The 16,025-nt window shown below is 55.7% G+C and overlaps 1 protein-coding gene across 5 annotated transcripts in view; it reads right to left on the bottom strand.

Annotated features, from left to right (window-relative positions):
* Nucleotides 1–1,315: 1,315 nt before the first annotated feature.
* The window catches only part of ARRB1 (arrestin beta 1), a 77,697-nt gene continuing 62,987 nt past the window's right edge, over nucleotides 1,316–16,025 (bottom strand). For 4 of the 5 annotated variants that reach the window (XM_070425631.1, XM_070425634.1, XM_070425629.1 and 1 more), the window contains exons 9-16: nucleotides 15,713–15,797; nucleotides 15,213–15,285; nucleotides 14,035–14,172; nucleotides 13,320–13,403; nucleotides 11,895–11,918; nucleotides 9,906–9,976; nucleotides 9,052–9,103; nucleotides 1,316–7,773 (exon numbers count right to left, since the gene is read on the bottom strand). In XM_070425631.1, the coding sequence (XP_070281732.1) occupies nucleotides 7,662–7,773; nucleotides 9,052–9,103; nucleotides 9,906–9,976; nucleotides 11,895–11,918; nucleotides 13,320–13,403; nucleotides 14,035–14,172; nucleotides 15,213–15,285; nucleotides 15,713–15,797 (639 nt within the window). In that variant the 3' untranslated portion in view covers nucleotides 1,316–7,661. The remainder of the gene's footprint in view (nucleotides 7,774–9,051; nucleotides 9,104–9,905; nucleotides 9,977–11,894; nucleotides 11,919–13,319; nucleotides 13,404–14,034; nucleotides 14,173–15,212; nucleotides 15,286–15,712; nucleotides 15,798–16,025) is intronic. The other variant, XM_070425630.1, reaches the window with a different exon arrangement.

Consider the following 16,025-nt stretch of genomic DNA (forward strand, 5'->3'; position numbering starts at 1 on the left):
CTCCTAACTTGTGATACCCAGACCGATGGGATCATTTCTGTTTTCTGGATGAGAAGGGTAAGAAAGAGCTGGCGATATGCCTATTTGGGCTCCAATCTAATCCCCGGACCTCCTTCTGCTCTGTGCCGCATGCAGGGCACTGACCATTACAAACTACATTTCCAAAGATTCCTTGGCAATTAGCTTTAATTAGTTCACACCAATAGGAGGCACACTCATGACATTGGAGGGCTGGAGGAGAGACCAGAATATTCCTCCCACTCTCTCTGCTTCAGGCAGCAATAGCTGTGTTTTTGGGGTCTAGATTCCTCAGATACCCTTTCCCGCAATGTCCCCACTGCGCTGCCCTGGTTCCTCAGCCCCGTGACGCCACCTCCCCTCCCTATCCTTCCACCCTACGAGTGGTTGTGGTTTCTCGTTTACCTGGTCTCGGGGTTGCCTCACATGCCTTCTACCTTTTCAACTCTCGCAACACTTTTATAACCAGTTTCTTCTGTTAAATGCCTGCTATGGAAATACCGGCATAGGCTCTGTTTATCTGGACTCGGGCGGATACAGTCCACGCGGGAGGCAGAAAGAAAACTCCAGCTCGGGTCTCCTGGTTCACAGGTCAGTGTCTCCCAGCTGCCCTTCTCTGGCCGAACGGGAGCATCGGGAAACAGACCACCTTCTGGCCAACCCGGAGGGCAAGGCCTTGATCTAAGTAGCACATTGTTTTACAGGAATGTAAGATTTCGTTTTTCATATATAATCCATTTTCCAGGAAAGTGGTCTCATATTCATCAGCATCTTCCTTTGGTGTTAATCCAGTAGATGATCGTTTAGAATCTTTCGCACCTGTGTCCCCACTCCTCCCAGGGGCCCTTCTGGAACAGGCCGACGGGGTAAGTTGTGGGAAACTGAAGGGACTTCACGAAGACCCCGAAGAGCAGGAGGTGGGAACTGAACAAGAGTCAGGGCTGGGACTGAGCAAGACCCCAGCTGGAGTGGTCGGTGGTGCCCAAAAGAGGATGGGATGGCTTCACCCCAGGAGCAAACCAGGGGTTTGGGGACTGTGTGGTGTCTGAGAGGGGTCAGAGTTTTGGCAACTTCCCCAGGGCCCTAAGGCTGGTAAATGGCAGAGCGGGAGGAGAAAACTTCCTGGCTGCCTCCAGAAGGGGGTGCCGGAACCAGGTTGGAGTTGGGGCCACAGCCAGGGGAAGAAGACGCCTGGCCCAGCCACAGGCCTTTCCCACCAGCTCAGGGCACCAGGCCAGCGCCTGCTGGTCTCGGTCCTGCCGGGGGCGTATGAGACAGAAATAAAAGCACAGCCAGCACCTGTCACAAAAGATCTTTAATGGTCTCCTATTTATGGTTCTTTTGTTCATTGTCCTGATAGAGTTGAATGAACTTTAATAACTTATCTGACATAATAAGGAACGCCACAGGTACAACAAATAAACCTGGCAGGTGGCCCAGGAATGAGGGTGTCACAACATAATCATTCACAGAAGGGCTACACACCTGGGGACCCGTCCCAGTCACCTGTCACTCCCTGCACCCAGGACCCACGCAGTCGCTGTATCAGGCTGAGCACTGGCTCCCATTCAGTAGGAAAGTAGGAAGAGCCCCTCCCCCCTGCCCCCCGCCCGGGGTCTGTGGCTGGCCCTTAACACTGAGCAGATGTTCCAGTGAGACCCTGCATCCTGCACTCGTCCCCCTGAGGGCTCTGCTGGTCTGCAGCACAAACCGAGATCGCACCCCGAGTTTGTGAGGCTCCCACTTCTCATGAGATCCCACCTCCCACACCTCCTATGAGTCTTTCTGTAATTCCTCTGAGGTGGGCAGAGACTGGCACCAGCCCCGCGTTACACAAGGAGAAACTGAGGTCGGGTTCCAAGAGCACACGCAACTGTACGTGGAGCACCGCATGGCCGGCAGTGCCCTAAGCCTCACCCTTTCACCTAGAATGCCCTGGGCAGGGGGAGACAGATTCTGTGCCAGGGGCTGGTCTAGGTCTCACCCAAGGGCCCACCCTCAGCCCTGATGAGGGGCCTGGGTACCGGGACAGGCTGGCAGGGAGAGGACTTGGGAGACTGCAGGGAGGGGACCAGCCTCCCTTCCGGCACCCTCCTGTGGCCCACACACCCGATTGCTCACAGATGTGGGCGTGGGATCCTATTAGAACTGCTCAAGGGGGACTTGCTGCCTAAAAAGTCTCTGGGCAGATGCTGCTCCCACAGGAGAGATTTTGCCGTCAAGTCCTGCCTCAGCATTTCTTTTAGGAAACCTGGACTTGCATCTCCCTGGCTGTATGTAAAGAGGAACCTGACTCTAGTTTCTCCTCCCATCACCCTGTCCCTTCTGTCATCCCACGTGCCTGGGCCAGGAGAGCTGGGTATCATACTGGGGTGAGGGCTGGGCCTGTTCCCTTGCTCCGCCGTCCCCCAAGCTGCAGGGGCCAATATCAGGGTCAGGACCCACCCTCACGGAGCTCCAGGCTCGGCCCAAATGAAACCTAAGCCCCAGCCACAGGGTGGGGGAGGCTACAAAATCATCAAGTGTGTGTGTGTGTGTGTGTGTGTGTGTGTGTGTGTGTGTGTGTGATTGAGAACAGGCAAATGCTTGGGCCTGGGTGTGTGACCCAAGTTCCAATACAAAATCTGTATTGGGATGCTAGAGCCATTCCAACATGAAAAGCAAGAATAGAACCCGTGCTTGCTGGTCGAAGATCAAACCTCAGAATGGTGGTTTGAAGAATTTTTTTCTTCAAAAGAAAATTTGAAGGTGAAACCTCCATAGGCAAGTCAGATAAAAAGCAGAGTTGTTCTGGTGGAAGTGGGAATGGCGGAGGGCTGGAGACCTATCCTACGCCTCCACCCTCCCTTCCCACTTTAGCAGCCCCTGGCAAATCTCTGTGGAACACCAGGGGTTCCACAGCACCTGGTTTGAAAACCCCTGTGTCAGCATGTCTACAGATCCTGGGTCCTGGGGACCTGTGCTTTGACTTCCCTTTCAGGGTGAAGAGTTGGGAGAGAGCGATGGGGGGGAGGATGCTCCCCCTTCAAGAGACCTCTCTTTGAAGCCACTGGGCAGTGACCCTGCAGCGGAGTATCAGAGGTGAAAATCCTGCCCCCACAGGTAGGCCATTTCAGTCCCGGAGGGAGGACAGAGTGATGGAACCGCCTGGGCCGAGTTGCAGGCCCAAAGTAGGCTTATGCATGAGGGTGGAGGGAGTCTGTTTTGGTCCTTGTTGACTTTAAAAAGAAAAACATCAGAACAGGTAGAGGCCTATGTCCATGAGACCCTATAGGAGTTCAAGACTGGGGCCTAATGCCTTGTTCCGGGATAGGGAGAGAATGTCCAGTCACCGGTCACTGGCAGGAGAGATCCGGCCTTTGCTGGAACCACTGGGGACAGGTCAGCTGGGGGCAGCTCTCGGTGTCCGAGGCCTGGGTATTCCCTGAGCCCAAATACCTCCCGAGTATCATCAAGAAGCACTGGCCGTCCTGTTTGACCCCGGAGGGGACATTGTACTTTGAGGGAAGGGGCAGGCAATTTCCATTCCGCCTCCCTCCTGGGTTCTTCGATGGAGCACTGATTTGGGCCTGGGGCTAGGGGTTCTCATCACCTGGGACCAGAGCCAAGGCTTCCTGGCCTCTGTGGGGTCTGAGATGGAAGAGGCGGGTGACACCAAGGGGAGGGGCAACAGTGCCCCAGTCCCCGTCACTGACAATATCCATGTCTTGTCTCTCTGTCCTGATGCTGAGACCATGTGGGCATGGAATTCCTGAATAGTGCCTCGGTTTCCCCCTCAGCTGGGTCCCAAAGTCGACCTGGCTACAGCTCATTCTGGTTGACATCTGCCTCAGTGAGAAGGGGCCAGAGATGACCAGTGGGAGGAAGGCCCACCCCACAGCCCACTTCCTGTGTGACCTGGGGCCACGCCCCTGCGGTGGCAGGGCCACGGTCAGTGCATCCATTTGCAATGTACCTGGCATAGGGTTGACTTTCATCTCTACTAACTCCCACCCACCTGGACCTCACAGTTCCTTGAGTCCAGTGGGGAAGGCACTGCTGCCCCATTGTATAGTCAGGGAAACTGAGCCCAAGAGGTGGAGTGACTTGCTCAAGGCTACGCAGCCGGCTGATGACGGTCGGAACTGAGAGGCATGGGACAGGCGGGCCAGCGTGCTTTTCACTGCGCCCTGTGGGAACCAGCTTGTCAGCGACCCCCCAGCTGAAGCAATACCCCAAGTGAGCCCGCTCTCGCCTGTCTGGGCTCTGAGGCTGAGGAGGCCCATGGCGTCTCACCAAATAACTCAGTCCTTAGTTTCCCTGGGCCTGACTTTTCTCAGAGCAGGAACGCTGAGTCCTACGGACCCTCTGCCTGGGGGTTTTCACTCAGAGCCATGGTCTTCCTTCCGGCCTACACTGCAACCTAAATGCCACCCGCATGGCCTACTGGGAAGTCCCCGTGTGACACTACCTGGTCAGCACAGGCCCCAAATGTGGGCAGAGAAAGAACGGACACTGTGGGCTGGTGCCTGGGCCTAGTGGGGCTCCCCAACCCCCCGTTTCATGACTCAGATGGAGAGGGGCCTGCAGGGGACTCGGTCATGTTTGGGCTGCAGGGGGAGTGGAACCGACCAGAAGCGTGGAGAGATGATGTGGGCCCTTCTCTCAGGGCGAGGCCAGAGGAAACACTGGTCTGAGCGTCCCCTGAGCTGCAGCATATGACTATGCAGGTGGGCGCCAGCCCAGGGGCAAGTAGGGCTCAACTCCAGCCTGTGCACCCGTCACAAAACTGTACATTCTCACCTGGGCCGAGGCCCCCTGGAAGGGGCACCAGGTCTGATTCACATCAAGGCACTAAATGGACTAGCAGCAGCCATGGAGCTCTGAATACAACGGCCCCGTTCCTCCCCCATGACTTTCCCCTGACCATGAGCTCCCTGAGGACAGGATCTCCAGTGCTCGGGACAGAGCAATGAAGTTATCAGCCAAGGACGGTTAAGACAAACTCCAATGAACTTGACCACTGCCCTTCTGCAGTCCTGCACCCAAAGAGTGAAAAGCCAGGTGGGGCTATGATGCTTCCTGCAGCTGGAGAAATTTCAGGTAAACACTGGGTAAACACAAAAGGGTCAGTGAGATGTTGGGGTAGAAGCTGAAGAAACCAGTGGCAAGTCTTTTGTGCGCACAGGTTAGAGATGGAGGGGACGGTGTGTCGAGAGTGACTATCCCAAATCCTAAAGCAGTGGTGCTCAACCTTCCTAATGCCGCAACCCTTTAATACAGTTCCTCATGTTGTGGTGACCCCCAATTTCATTGTTACAAATTGAACATAATTAAAGCATAGTGATCAATCACAAAAACAATATGTAATTATATATGTGTTTTCCGATGGTCTTAGGCGACCCCTGTGAAAGGGTCGTTCGACCACCAAAGGGGTCGAGACCCACAGGTTGAGAACCGCTGTCCTAAAGGGTCTTATGCCAGCTCCAAAGACTCCAGAGGAAGACGCTGGAGACCATAGGCTTGTGGTGTGTTGTTCCAGCATTTCACCAGCGCTACAGCTGCCCAGGGAGGTGCACACAGCCCGGCAAGCTCTGGTAGGGGCTCGATGCCTGTGGCCCCTGCAGCTAGGACCCAGGATCTGGCCAGGGAGGTGTGACTGCCCTGAGCTGACTTGGTCCTCACCTGGGGAGGGGGTCCCTAGGGTTGACTCTTCATGAGATTCAGAAGTGAAGGGCTAGTACAGTGCCAAGCATGGGAACGGGGTAATCTCATCGTGGTAAATGGTTGCCCAGTCCACCCTGGAGAGCACTGGATGGAAAAGGATTGAGATTCAATTTATATCATAAAATTTTGCTGTCTCCTTTCAGACAAGTATGGGATAGAAACAGAAGGAAGCAGGAATTGAGGAGAGAGCCTCTTGCTCCATAAATCAATATACTTGCTTGGGTTTAAGGTAAACCTCAGGTATCGGCATTCACAGGGGCTGTGAGTTACTGGAAATCCTATCACAAGCTTTCCTCCCCCCACCCCGCCAAGGCTCAGCAAATACAAGCTCTGTTCTTTTTTAACAATCGGGCCCCAGGGCTGAGCAGCTCATGTTAGCTATGGCCACACCTTGACATCAGGCAACCCTCCAGAGGCCCAGGAAGGGCCCTGCCCAGGCCCGGGGTGGGGAAGTGGGAGCTCTCCAAGATCCTGCCACCTCGGGGGTCTAATGAGTCCCCTGAGGAGATAGCCAGAACAGGGTCAGGGGCTCTGGCTCCACCCACTGAACCAGAAACTTCAATGTTCACAAATTCTTAGGAGGCCAGAGCTGGGAGGACCCTTTGTGATCATGGGTCAAACCCCATGGTTTTCCAGGTGAAGAACTGAGGTCCAGAAAGGGAAAGACACTTGCCCAAGGTCACACAGTAAGTGAGCAGCAAAGGCCAGACAACAGAGACCTTTGAACACTTTCTACCTCATTATTTGCCTGTCCTGTTGCCCTGGAAACACCCCGGGTCTCCATCACACCAGCCAATGGGTATGGGTCCCCATGACACTGGGAGTGGGGGGGCGTGCAGGGGGAGGGATCATCAACTCCCCATGGAAACAAAAGGTTCCTTGCTATGCAGCAGCCCCTCCCTTTTAGGTGAGGGCACCCTGATGGACCCTGCCCCCTTCTGGGGAAGGACCCCTTTTGCCTGTGGGTATGGTGGCCACAGGTGCTACCTCCCAGCCTACAGGCCCAGCCCAGCCCTGGAGAACTGCAAGGTGGAGGCAGGAGGACACCGGTGTCCCCGGACCCCTCTAGACTGCCAGGCTTGCTTCCCATGGCATCGCCAGTCACAGGTCCACAAAGCAAGGAAACAGGACAGATTCTCCCCTTTCCGCCCCTGCACCCATCTCTCAGAGCCACCCTTCAGGAAATCTCTGTAGCTTCGGCTCGCTCTGCCTGAAGACCCCTCCTTTTCTCTCTCTATGTGCATATTTCTAGGTAGGACACACACGTAAGATACAGGGTAGCTAGGAGGTTATATCCTGACAATACTGAAATAGACGACAGCTGGCCTTAGACTAGCTAACTGCTGGTAAGAAGTCGGTCCAGTTGCTCTTGTCCACTCCCGGTGTCTACACTAATGTCACTGTCAGACACAGAGGGACAGGGGGAGGAGGGGGAGGTGTTTAGTGGGTCAGGACTGCAGAAAGGCATTGAGCGTCTATCCACAGTCTGTCCTCCCAGCCAGAAAGCGTGGCCTTCACCATGGGCATCTTGTAGCTGCCAGACTGTGTTAACCACCTGGGACTGTGGGCATTCCCTCACACATCTGGACCCCTCAACCCCACCCTTCCAAGTCCTGTGCCCTATCGTCCCCTCTGCTCCCCATCCCAAGTGAAATTCCAAGGCCAGAGCCATGGTGGCCTTTCTGGGGGTCAGCAGGGAGAGGATGGAGAGGTGACTGCAGCGACAGGGTTATGGTGGTGCACGCGGCCCTGTTGGCGTGGTGATGCGGGGCCCATCCTGGGGCCAGAGGTTCACCACCACAACCTGGAAGACCACTGGGCCCCTGGTAGAAACTGGAAGAACAAAGGGGAGGGGGCACCAGAACAGGAAGAAGACAAGGAAGCAGCCTAGTGCAGGAGGGCGGACCTGGAGCTGCCCGGCGGGGGCCGGACCCGGTCTATCTGTCGTTGAGCTGTGGCGAGCCAGTACCATCCTCCTCCTCCTCCTTGTCGTCCTTCATGCCTTTCAGTCTCTGCCGGGCAAAGTCCTCAAACACAATGTCGTCGTCGCTGGTGGGAAAGACAAGGAAAACGGGGAGGTGTTTGCAGGGCAGCGAGAGCAGGCGTCCTCAGAGGGGTCAGAGGGCCAGCATGCCGATGGGATTTAGACACTGAGCCTGACCCTGGGCAGAATGGCCTGCCAGGCTGACACACCTGGTCACACCTGGCCTCCAGCCAGTTGTGGAAACACCAGAGGAAGGCGTACGTTTGCCGTTCACGCCTACGGGCTGAAAAGTGACCGGTTCTTGAGGCGCTGGGGGCGGGTGTAGCTGGGCTGGGACCAGAGGAAGCACTCGTTCCCACTGTGAGGCCAGGCCACCAGCAGGTCTGCAGCATACTCTGGGTTCCCCAAGAACAGGCCCAAGGAACCCCACCCACTCCCCAAAGAACTCCCTCAGGAAGCATTTCGGTTTCTGCACAGGAAGGAGCGGCTTGACTTACTGGGAGAGAAAACCGCCACGGCCCTTCCTCCAGGAAAGTGCCCGCTCACATTCTACCCTGAGGGGTCTTGGAGAAGAAGGGTTTGGGGGGTAGAAAATCTAAACAGGGGGGCAGAGGAAGGGTGGGTGGGGGAAGGGGGTGCCTGAGTGGGTTTCAGGACTAAGCACTGCTTCCAAGAACAATGAGCTCCCTTCTACTCTGAAACATGTCCCCTTAGGCCCATCCGAGTCCTCTGTCCCCCAGAATCCAGCCAGCGGTGTGGGGTGCTCTCCTGGGGTGACTTGAAATCCCACATCCCAAATATCTCCTGGGAGACAAGGGAAGAGCGGACTTGGAGCTGGAAGAGAAAGCTGGTTTGCCCTGGAGGTGGTTCCTGATGTTGGCCCACGTCCTCCCCCTCTGGTAACTGTCCGGTGAGCCGGTGGCCTTTGGCCGCAGGGAAGTCCACATCAGGCCTCAGGAGTCAGAAGCAGTAAGAACCTTCCCCACCTCATAGCCTGATGTCACTGGTCGGGCGTGGGTGGGACATGAGAGCCCCAGCCCAGGGCCATGAACCAGCCCTGTGTGAGCCAAGCAGGTGCTGTGGACAGACTGATGGACATGCAAAGGATGAGGGAAGAAGACAAACCCCACTGAGGCATGAGGAAGAGGAACAGGCATGGAGGATCCTTCAAGTCACATGCAGGCAAGCGGCTTGCTCAAGAGGCAGCAGACGTAGCTCTCAGCAGACGGGGTTAGCCCAGCTGCTCCTCAGGGGTTAATTAGCATATATGCAAATGACCCTGTTGCCCCACCCACCACCCAACCTCCTGCTCCCCAGGCATCTGCAGACAAGATTTGGCTTACTTTGTGTCAAGTTCTATGAGGTTGGTATCTACTGGCGCCTCGTTCTCTGGAACTAAACACAGGATGGGCAGGCACCCATGGGTTAGTGTGAGTGGGTAGGGGGGCACAGGTCCCCGCCCAGAACAACCAAGCTAAGGTGAGGAGGATAATGGAAGAAGGGAGTGGGGAAGGAAGAAATACCCCAAAACTTCCTAGAGGCAGATTAGAGGCTCAGGGCGGGTCCCCGAGGCCCCCTGCAGCCCCAGGAGAAGAAAAAGCCTCCGGACCCTGCTCCTGTGGGCTTATTCCCAATGTGACGGAGATTCATTTCCTCCAGGCGTCACTTTCACCTACTCTAAAACAACCGTTTTTCTCACATTTTCACATCTCTGAATTTGGGGTGTTTTTATAATCAACAGCATTGCATGTTCTCATCGTGGGAACATTCTTCTTTCTTTGTGGTACATACTGGTACTATGTAATGTCTCTTCTGGCTGAAATAGTCTTCATGAAGTAGGACCAATCTGGAATCTCTTGGGAAAATTATGGGAATGGTGTCCAGGGGCCGCCTTATCCATGGAGCCCTTTCTCCTACATCTGGATGCAAGATGAGGGTTCCAAGCACGGCCAGTGGGCCCCCTCTATCCCAGTCTCCCCCCCCCCCCCACCCCCCGCCCACAGAGAGAGCAGAGCCAGACCTCTGTCTCCTGGGGAGTTAAATGTAAATAGGAATGTGGGCCTCACAAAAGATCCTGGGGAGCTGGGGAGGAGGGGTGACCCTGGGCTAAAGGCTGACCCAGAGGGAAGTGGGGTGATGGGAAAACATGGCAGCTGATGGAGAACCCCCACCCCGGTGACCCACAGATCCTGCTCACCTTCCCGATGTGGGGGCTCCTCTTTGGGCTTGGGGTGCATTAGGGTGAAGGGCAGTTCCACGGACACGTCACTGAAACAGAGACCCAGACCCGGTGAGCCCAGAGCCCAGTCTTTGGTTGTGAGACTCAACGCCCTGTCAGTTTGAGGACGGGGGAGGGTTTCATGGTCAGAAGAGGTAGCTCTGGGCTGAGAGGTGGGAAATCTGGCCTCAGACCCTGGTTCTCTGAGCCTCAGTCTCTCTGGAAGTTGAACTGGGAGGCCTCTTCTCCTGGCTCCAAAAGCAATGGAAACCTCCCCTTCCCTGAGAAGGGTCCCTGGATGCCCACGAGCTGGGCGGGGACACAGGGGTGGGAAGAGGATGGCTGAGGACGGTGTGTGCATCTTGGTCACTGGTGGTTCCAGAGGTGGCAAAGGGTCCTGCCAACCTCACGTCACCACAGCCATCTCGACCCGCCCTTCCCACCTTCCTGGTTGGAACTCCCCTGACCCTCACTCTGTCCCATCTCTCAACATCTCCAGGAGGCTCCACTAAAAGTGCTCAGGTGGCCCTCACCGCCTAAGGCTCCTCCTCTCAGCTTGAGGGACGGGGGGGCGGGGGGGGGGGTGTCACCTAGGAGGCCCTGCCAACTGTGAGTGCTGCCAGGCACATCCTCCTCTCACTGGCCTTGCTGCCCAGGGCCCTGCTCGGAGGGAGAAGGGACAGGGAGACAGAGGGGACAGACGGCCAGAAAGGTCTGTTCCGCCAGCCCCACCACTCAGTTGGCAGCACTTCACACCTTTAAGTCTCACTGAGCTCATCTGGAAAATGGGACAGCAACACCTACATTCCAGAACCACTAGAACTCCCAGGGGATGGTGCAGGTAAAAGGCTCGGTTACACAGCGAAGTGTGCGCCTGTCCAAATCATGACTTCCCCTCGGTAAGAACATGGAGGTTTCATAAGGCCGTTGACACAATGTGGCTCTCATGCCCGGCTGGCATGGCTCAGTGGCTGAACGTCAACCTATGAACTGGAAGGTCACGGTTGATCCCCAGTCAGGGCACATGCCTGGGCTGCAGGTTCAATCCCCAGTGTGGGCGTGCAGAAGGCAGCCAATCAATGATTCTCTCTCATCATTGATGTTTCTATCTCTCTCTCCCTCTCCCTCTCTGAAATCAATAAAAATATATTTTTTAAAATAAATAAATAATTTGGCTTTTTTACTCTCTTTCTCTCTTTTTGCTTCCAAAGGAGATTGCTTTTCCAGGTGCACTTGGGAGATCTCGGAATGGAAGCTGGTGGAAGACCGAGTCCGCAGCCTTCACTAAAGCCATACAGGACACAGATGGAAGATTCCGGACCTTAACCTCCCACCTGACCCTGAGTGATCGAAGGCAGGGGGTGTGATGACCCCTCTCTGGAACCTCAGCACCCAGCACGAGGCGGGGCACAAGGCTGGGTTCGGAAATGCATTGAATTGAACTGAACTGAATTGAACTTCACTTCTGCAAAAAATGGACTGGTTTCTTGGGGCGAGTAATGCTGCCATCTTGTGGCAGAAGGAGGCAAAACCACTGCGTCTTGGACGTGTGCGTTTCTGGAAGGTAAGTGGACCCAGCTGGTGACCAGGGAGTCTTGTCTACAGAAGCAGGTCTCCACAGGGCCTCTCCTTAGCCACACTTGGCCAGCAGTTCTTTCTCCTGAGTGCAGAAGTTTGAAAGCCATGACGCTGGCGTTTCCTCAAAGCATCCCATAATTCAGACTAATTGGGGGCTACTCCCTACAGCGGTAAAGCCGGCCTTGCCGTCTGCAAAGGTCCTGGTCACTTGGGCGTAATGCAAGGGCAGCGTGAGGTTTTCAAAGGAAGGACCGCACCCCCTGGGCTCCCGGGAGAGGGCTCCAGGCCCAATGCAGGCCTGGGCCCGGCGGCTGGAAGATTCCTTCCTTCCGACCGCGTGCCCTGCCGTTCTGAAAGGTGGGTCAGTCAGGTCCAAGGGAGGGACTTTACCTGGACGCAAGGTCTCCCAACAGGCTGGGTGGGTCAGAGGAGGCGGGAGGAGTGGTCAGGAGAGAGTTCAGAGGAAGAAAACAGAAAGCATGTTCATTCACCACCTCTGCTGCCCGTCCGTAGAGAAGACCCTGGGACACACTCCCACCCACCCCTGCGTGGCTGTGGCTGCTCTTTCGGGGACACACGGACGGCACTCGCCCTGCCCCGGGGGCTGAGATGCGGTCAGGCTCAGCCACACCCCCTACGAGGCCTCGCTGAGCCCCAGGATCCATGTCTGCAGCGGAGATGTGAAAATTAACCAGAGTTGCCTCTCCTGGGAGGCCTCTCCAGTGAAGGAAGCATTTGGGGTTCACCCAGGATTTCTCCGGGAAGCGGCTCGAGTCAGCCCCGGTCCTGCAAGAGTCACAGGACACGGGACCTGGGTTTGCGGTTCTGAGAGGGTCTGTAATTTGCTGTCAGTGTTACACGCTGCCACCTGCATGAGGCATTATTCTCATAATCAAGGGGTCGGATATCTAGTGTTATTCGCTTTTGTAGAAATGCATGAATGAGAAAAATATCCCTGTGGCAGCTCTCTAATCCAAGTCAGAAACCTAGGTTTATAACCACACGCAGGTCCAACATGCGGGGGGAGGTCGTTCCTTCTGAGCGCCCCCTGCCCCAGACTGTGCTCCAGGGCGGGGAGTACGTCTAGCCCACGGCCATGACCCCACCCCTTCCACCCCCATGACCAGAGCTTAGGCGGGGAGACGGCAGGACATGTTTGGGGAACTGTTTGGGCTTCCGTTTCTCCATCTGTAAAATGGAACGTCAGGACACCCCCAATCCAGCTGTCGGAGTCTTGGCCCCTTTAGCCATTTCCCCAGATCAGCATGGGCATGAGTGGGGGTGGGTGCTGTGCCCTCAGGTAGGATGAGAGGCATAGAACCCCCTGGATACCCACAGCCTAGACTCTGGGAAGCCTCCCCCTGCCCATGAGCATGGGGTTGTGGGGGGATAGGAGAGGAGGGGGGAGGAGAAGGAGAGATAGATGGGAGGGGCAAGGAAGGGGCTGAAGGCCTCTGAAGCAAGAGAGAGTCAGGGGTGGACACAGACAATGTGGGGGGGCATGAGTGGGGGGGTAGGGGGTAACATGGGAATAAGGACACATGTAATAACTTAAACAATAAAAAAATTTAAAAAAAATAAGAAATGCTAAATAAAATCAGAAGTTGAGCTAGTTAAAAAAGAGAAAGTCAGGGGCAGGGGAGAGAGAATGGGAGCAGGGAGGAAGAAGAGAGGGAGCAGGAAGCCCTGGAGCGTGGTTCACCCTCACAGGGGATGCAGCTACAAAGTCCAGCGAACAGGCAGGATGGGCAGCAGCTGCAGGGGTCAGGGGCACTCCCCTCTGCACCAGGGGTCCTGGTGGGAAGGAACACTCACCCGCCCCGGGACACCACCAGCTTCACTTTCACTTTGTAGGAAACAATGATGCCCAGGATCTCTCTGTTGGCGCCTTCCCTCAACCTGCAAGGCAACACAGGGAAGCCGGTTCACTGGGCGGTCAAGACAGGGCGGGGGCGGGGGGGGGGGGGGGGAGCCACCTGTCCTTCTTCTGGAGCAAGCGGAGCAAAGTGAGAAAGGCGAGCTCTGCCTGGGGGTGTGGGAGCTTGGAAGGGAATGACCCAAGGGCCTTGGAATCCCTGCCTTTGAGGAGCACCCTCACACCTGCCCTCAGCCCTCCAGCCTTCCCAACCCCTCCTGATTCATCCTCTCTTGCTGAGAGCGCTACTCCCTCCCTCGCAGCCTCAGGGACAAACCCCATAGACTGAAGGCACTAGGCTAGGGTTTGGGGCCCTTTGCAGGAGCCTCTCCAGGGCGCTCTCCCCCAGGCAAGAGCGCAGCACTCAGGGGCCTTGGTCTAGGACCCATCCTACTCTCTGGGTCACTCCTGGATAGTGGGGGGAGCAGAGGGACAGCTTCCCTGGCAGTTTAAGCTCCCGAGGATGGTCCCTGGACCACGCTTGGGAAGAGTCTAACCCAGGCCTGGTGCTGGCACGGGTGGGGCCAAGCGGGGTGTGGTCCCCCTGGGTGCGGGGGGGGAGGGGGGAGGGGGGGGGACATTTGAGAGCTTGGAGCTAGGGAGGCGGGTCCTCACAGGGTGCTGGAGGCCAGGTTCGTGTCTTCGTGCTTGAGCTTCCCGTCCAGGGCGAGGCCCCTCTTCTCCCGATTGTTGGCCAGGAAGGGGGTCAGCGTGTAGACCTTGCAGAAGGTTGAGCTGGGTGCCACTGTGTCACTGGGAAGGAGGGAGGCAGGTGTAGAAATGCCCCGCAGAGCCAACCCCAGCCCAGCCGGGACGTCTCCAAGACCACAGAGTAACGTCTTAAAAATGTTTTTGTAGTTGCAAACATACTGACTGCTATTACATGTAAATAAACACACACATACAGGAAAAATTAAACGAAATGCAACTACTCAAAAATCTACATGCAGGGTCAGGAGAGAAAAACAGTGTGTCTTCTAATAGGAGCATCTACTTCCTTCAGCTGAGGAAAAAATGTTCCACTTAAGATCTTTTCTTCTTTCCTTAGCTGCTAACAAGCTTGGAACAAAGTTCCATGCTCCAGCATAATAGCTCTCCTCAAACCTAGATTTTTAAAAAAATAATTATTCTCTACCCTCCCACCTTTTACCCAGTGAGCTGGATTATTCCTTTACAGACTAGAAAAACTGTGTACCAAGTGCCTTAACCTCTTTGCTTTGGCTGTCAGGAAACTCAGAACAAGTATCTCCCTTCAATATGTGTTTCAGGTACAATATAATTATGACTGCAGTTCCCTTATATTCATTAGCTCTTGTTTTGTTATTCTAGTTTTTTTAATTTATTTTTCATTGACTTCAGAGAGGAAGGGAAAGGGAAAGAGAGATAGAAACATCAATGAAGAGATAAAATCATTGATTGGCTGCCTCCTGCACACCCCACACTAGGGATCGAGCCCACAACCCAGGCATGTGCCCTGACTGGGAATTGAACCGTGATCTCCTGGTTCATAGGTGGATGCTCAACCACTAAGGCACACCGGCTGGGCTGTCATTCTAGTTCTAGTGGGTCTTTTCCTTGACTGCAGCATGCATTTTCTTGTAGCTAAATCGAGTGAATGTTTTTTAGAGGCCGTTCAGGTTCATCTACCAGGCGTGGTGAGGAAGTCTGAGGCCCTGCCCTCTGCCAGAGGCCTGTGGACCTGTAAGTGGACCCAGGGTTTCTCTTCCCCACCCAATCCCCACCCAATCCCCACCCAACCCCATGTGTCCAAGCCTGGCCTTCTGCTCACTCACTCAGCCTCCTCCATGGCCACGGGGCACTTGTACTGGGCTGTGTTGAAAAGGCAGATGTCTGCGTACTGGCGCACTGGGGAGGGAGAGGGAAACGAGGTGGTGTGAGCCAGGGGTGCAGCTCCCAGGCATCCTAGGCGCCCCTGAGTTGGGGATGTTCAGCCCCGGGCAATGGCCAGAGTCCACTGGGGGCTTCCACAGGAGACCGTCCCCCTTCCCCACCCAAAGGGCAGCCCAAACACACCCATTCCCTTCCATTCCCCTCAGGACAGCTTTGCCCGGGACCCAGGGAACCTGAGAGGAGGCGGCTGAAACAGTAAACTCATTCCCTGGCCAACCAGCAGCCTCAGAAGCCTTACCCTTTGGCTGAGAGCAGCCCTGGGCTCCCCTGCAGCCAGGCGCTATTTACAAGGCTGTTAAGGAGGGGAGAGCCTTCGCTACCCCTATCCTTGGGAGGAGTCCCCCTTGCCCGCCCCCCGGGGCTGGCCCTCGGCCTGGGGTACCCGAGATCTTGATCTTCTTCACGGTCTTGTTGGTGTTGTTGGTGACATGGACATTGACGCTGATGGGTTCTCCGTGGTAATAGATCTGGGAGGCGTAAGAAGGGAGAAGGGTTGGATGGGAAGACACCAAAGCTCTGGGGGAGCTGGGGGGGGGGGGGGCGGGGAGAAGAGGCCTCACACATCTCCTGGGGCTCCCCAGACCTTGGCCACTCTGACACTGGCCCTAGTTCATCAGCCACTTCCTAAATCCTGGCTTCGCACCAGAAATAATGACAATCAGAACGAGAGCGGTGGCCTTGGACCGGCTGCATAA

This window comes from Myotis yumanensis, unplaced genomic scaffold, assembly GCF_028538775.1.
Source record: "Myotis yumanensis isolate MYYU_CA2020_CCGP unplaced genomic scaffold, mMyoYum1.0.hap1 SCAF_10, whole genome shotgun sequence".
Lineage (NCBI taxonomy): Eukaryota > Metazoa > Chordata > Mammalia > Chiroptera > Vespertilionidae > Myotis > Myotis yumanensis.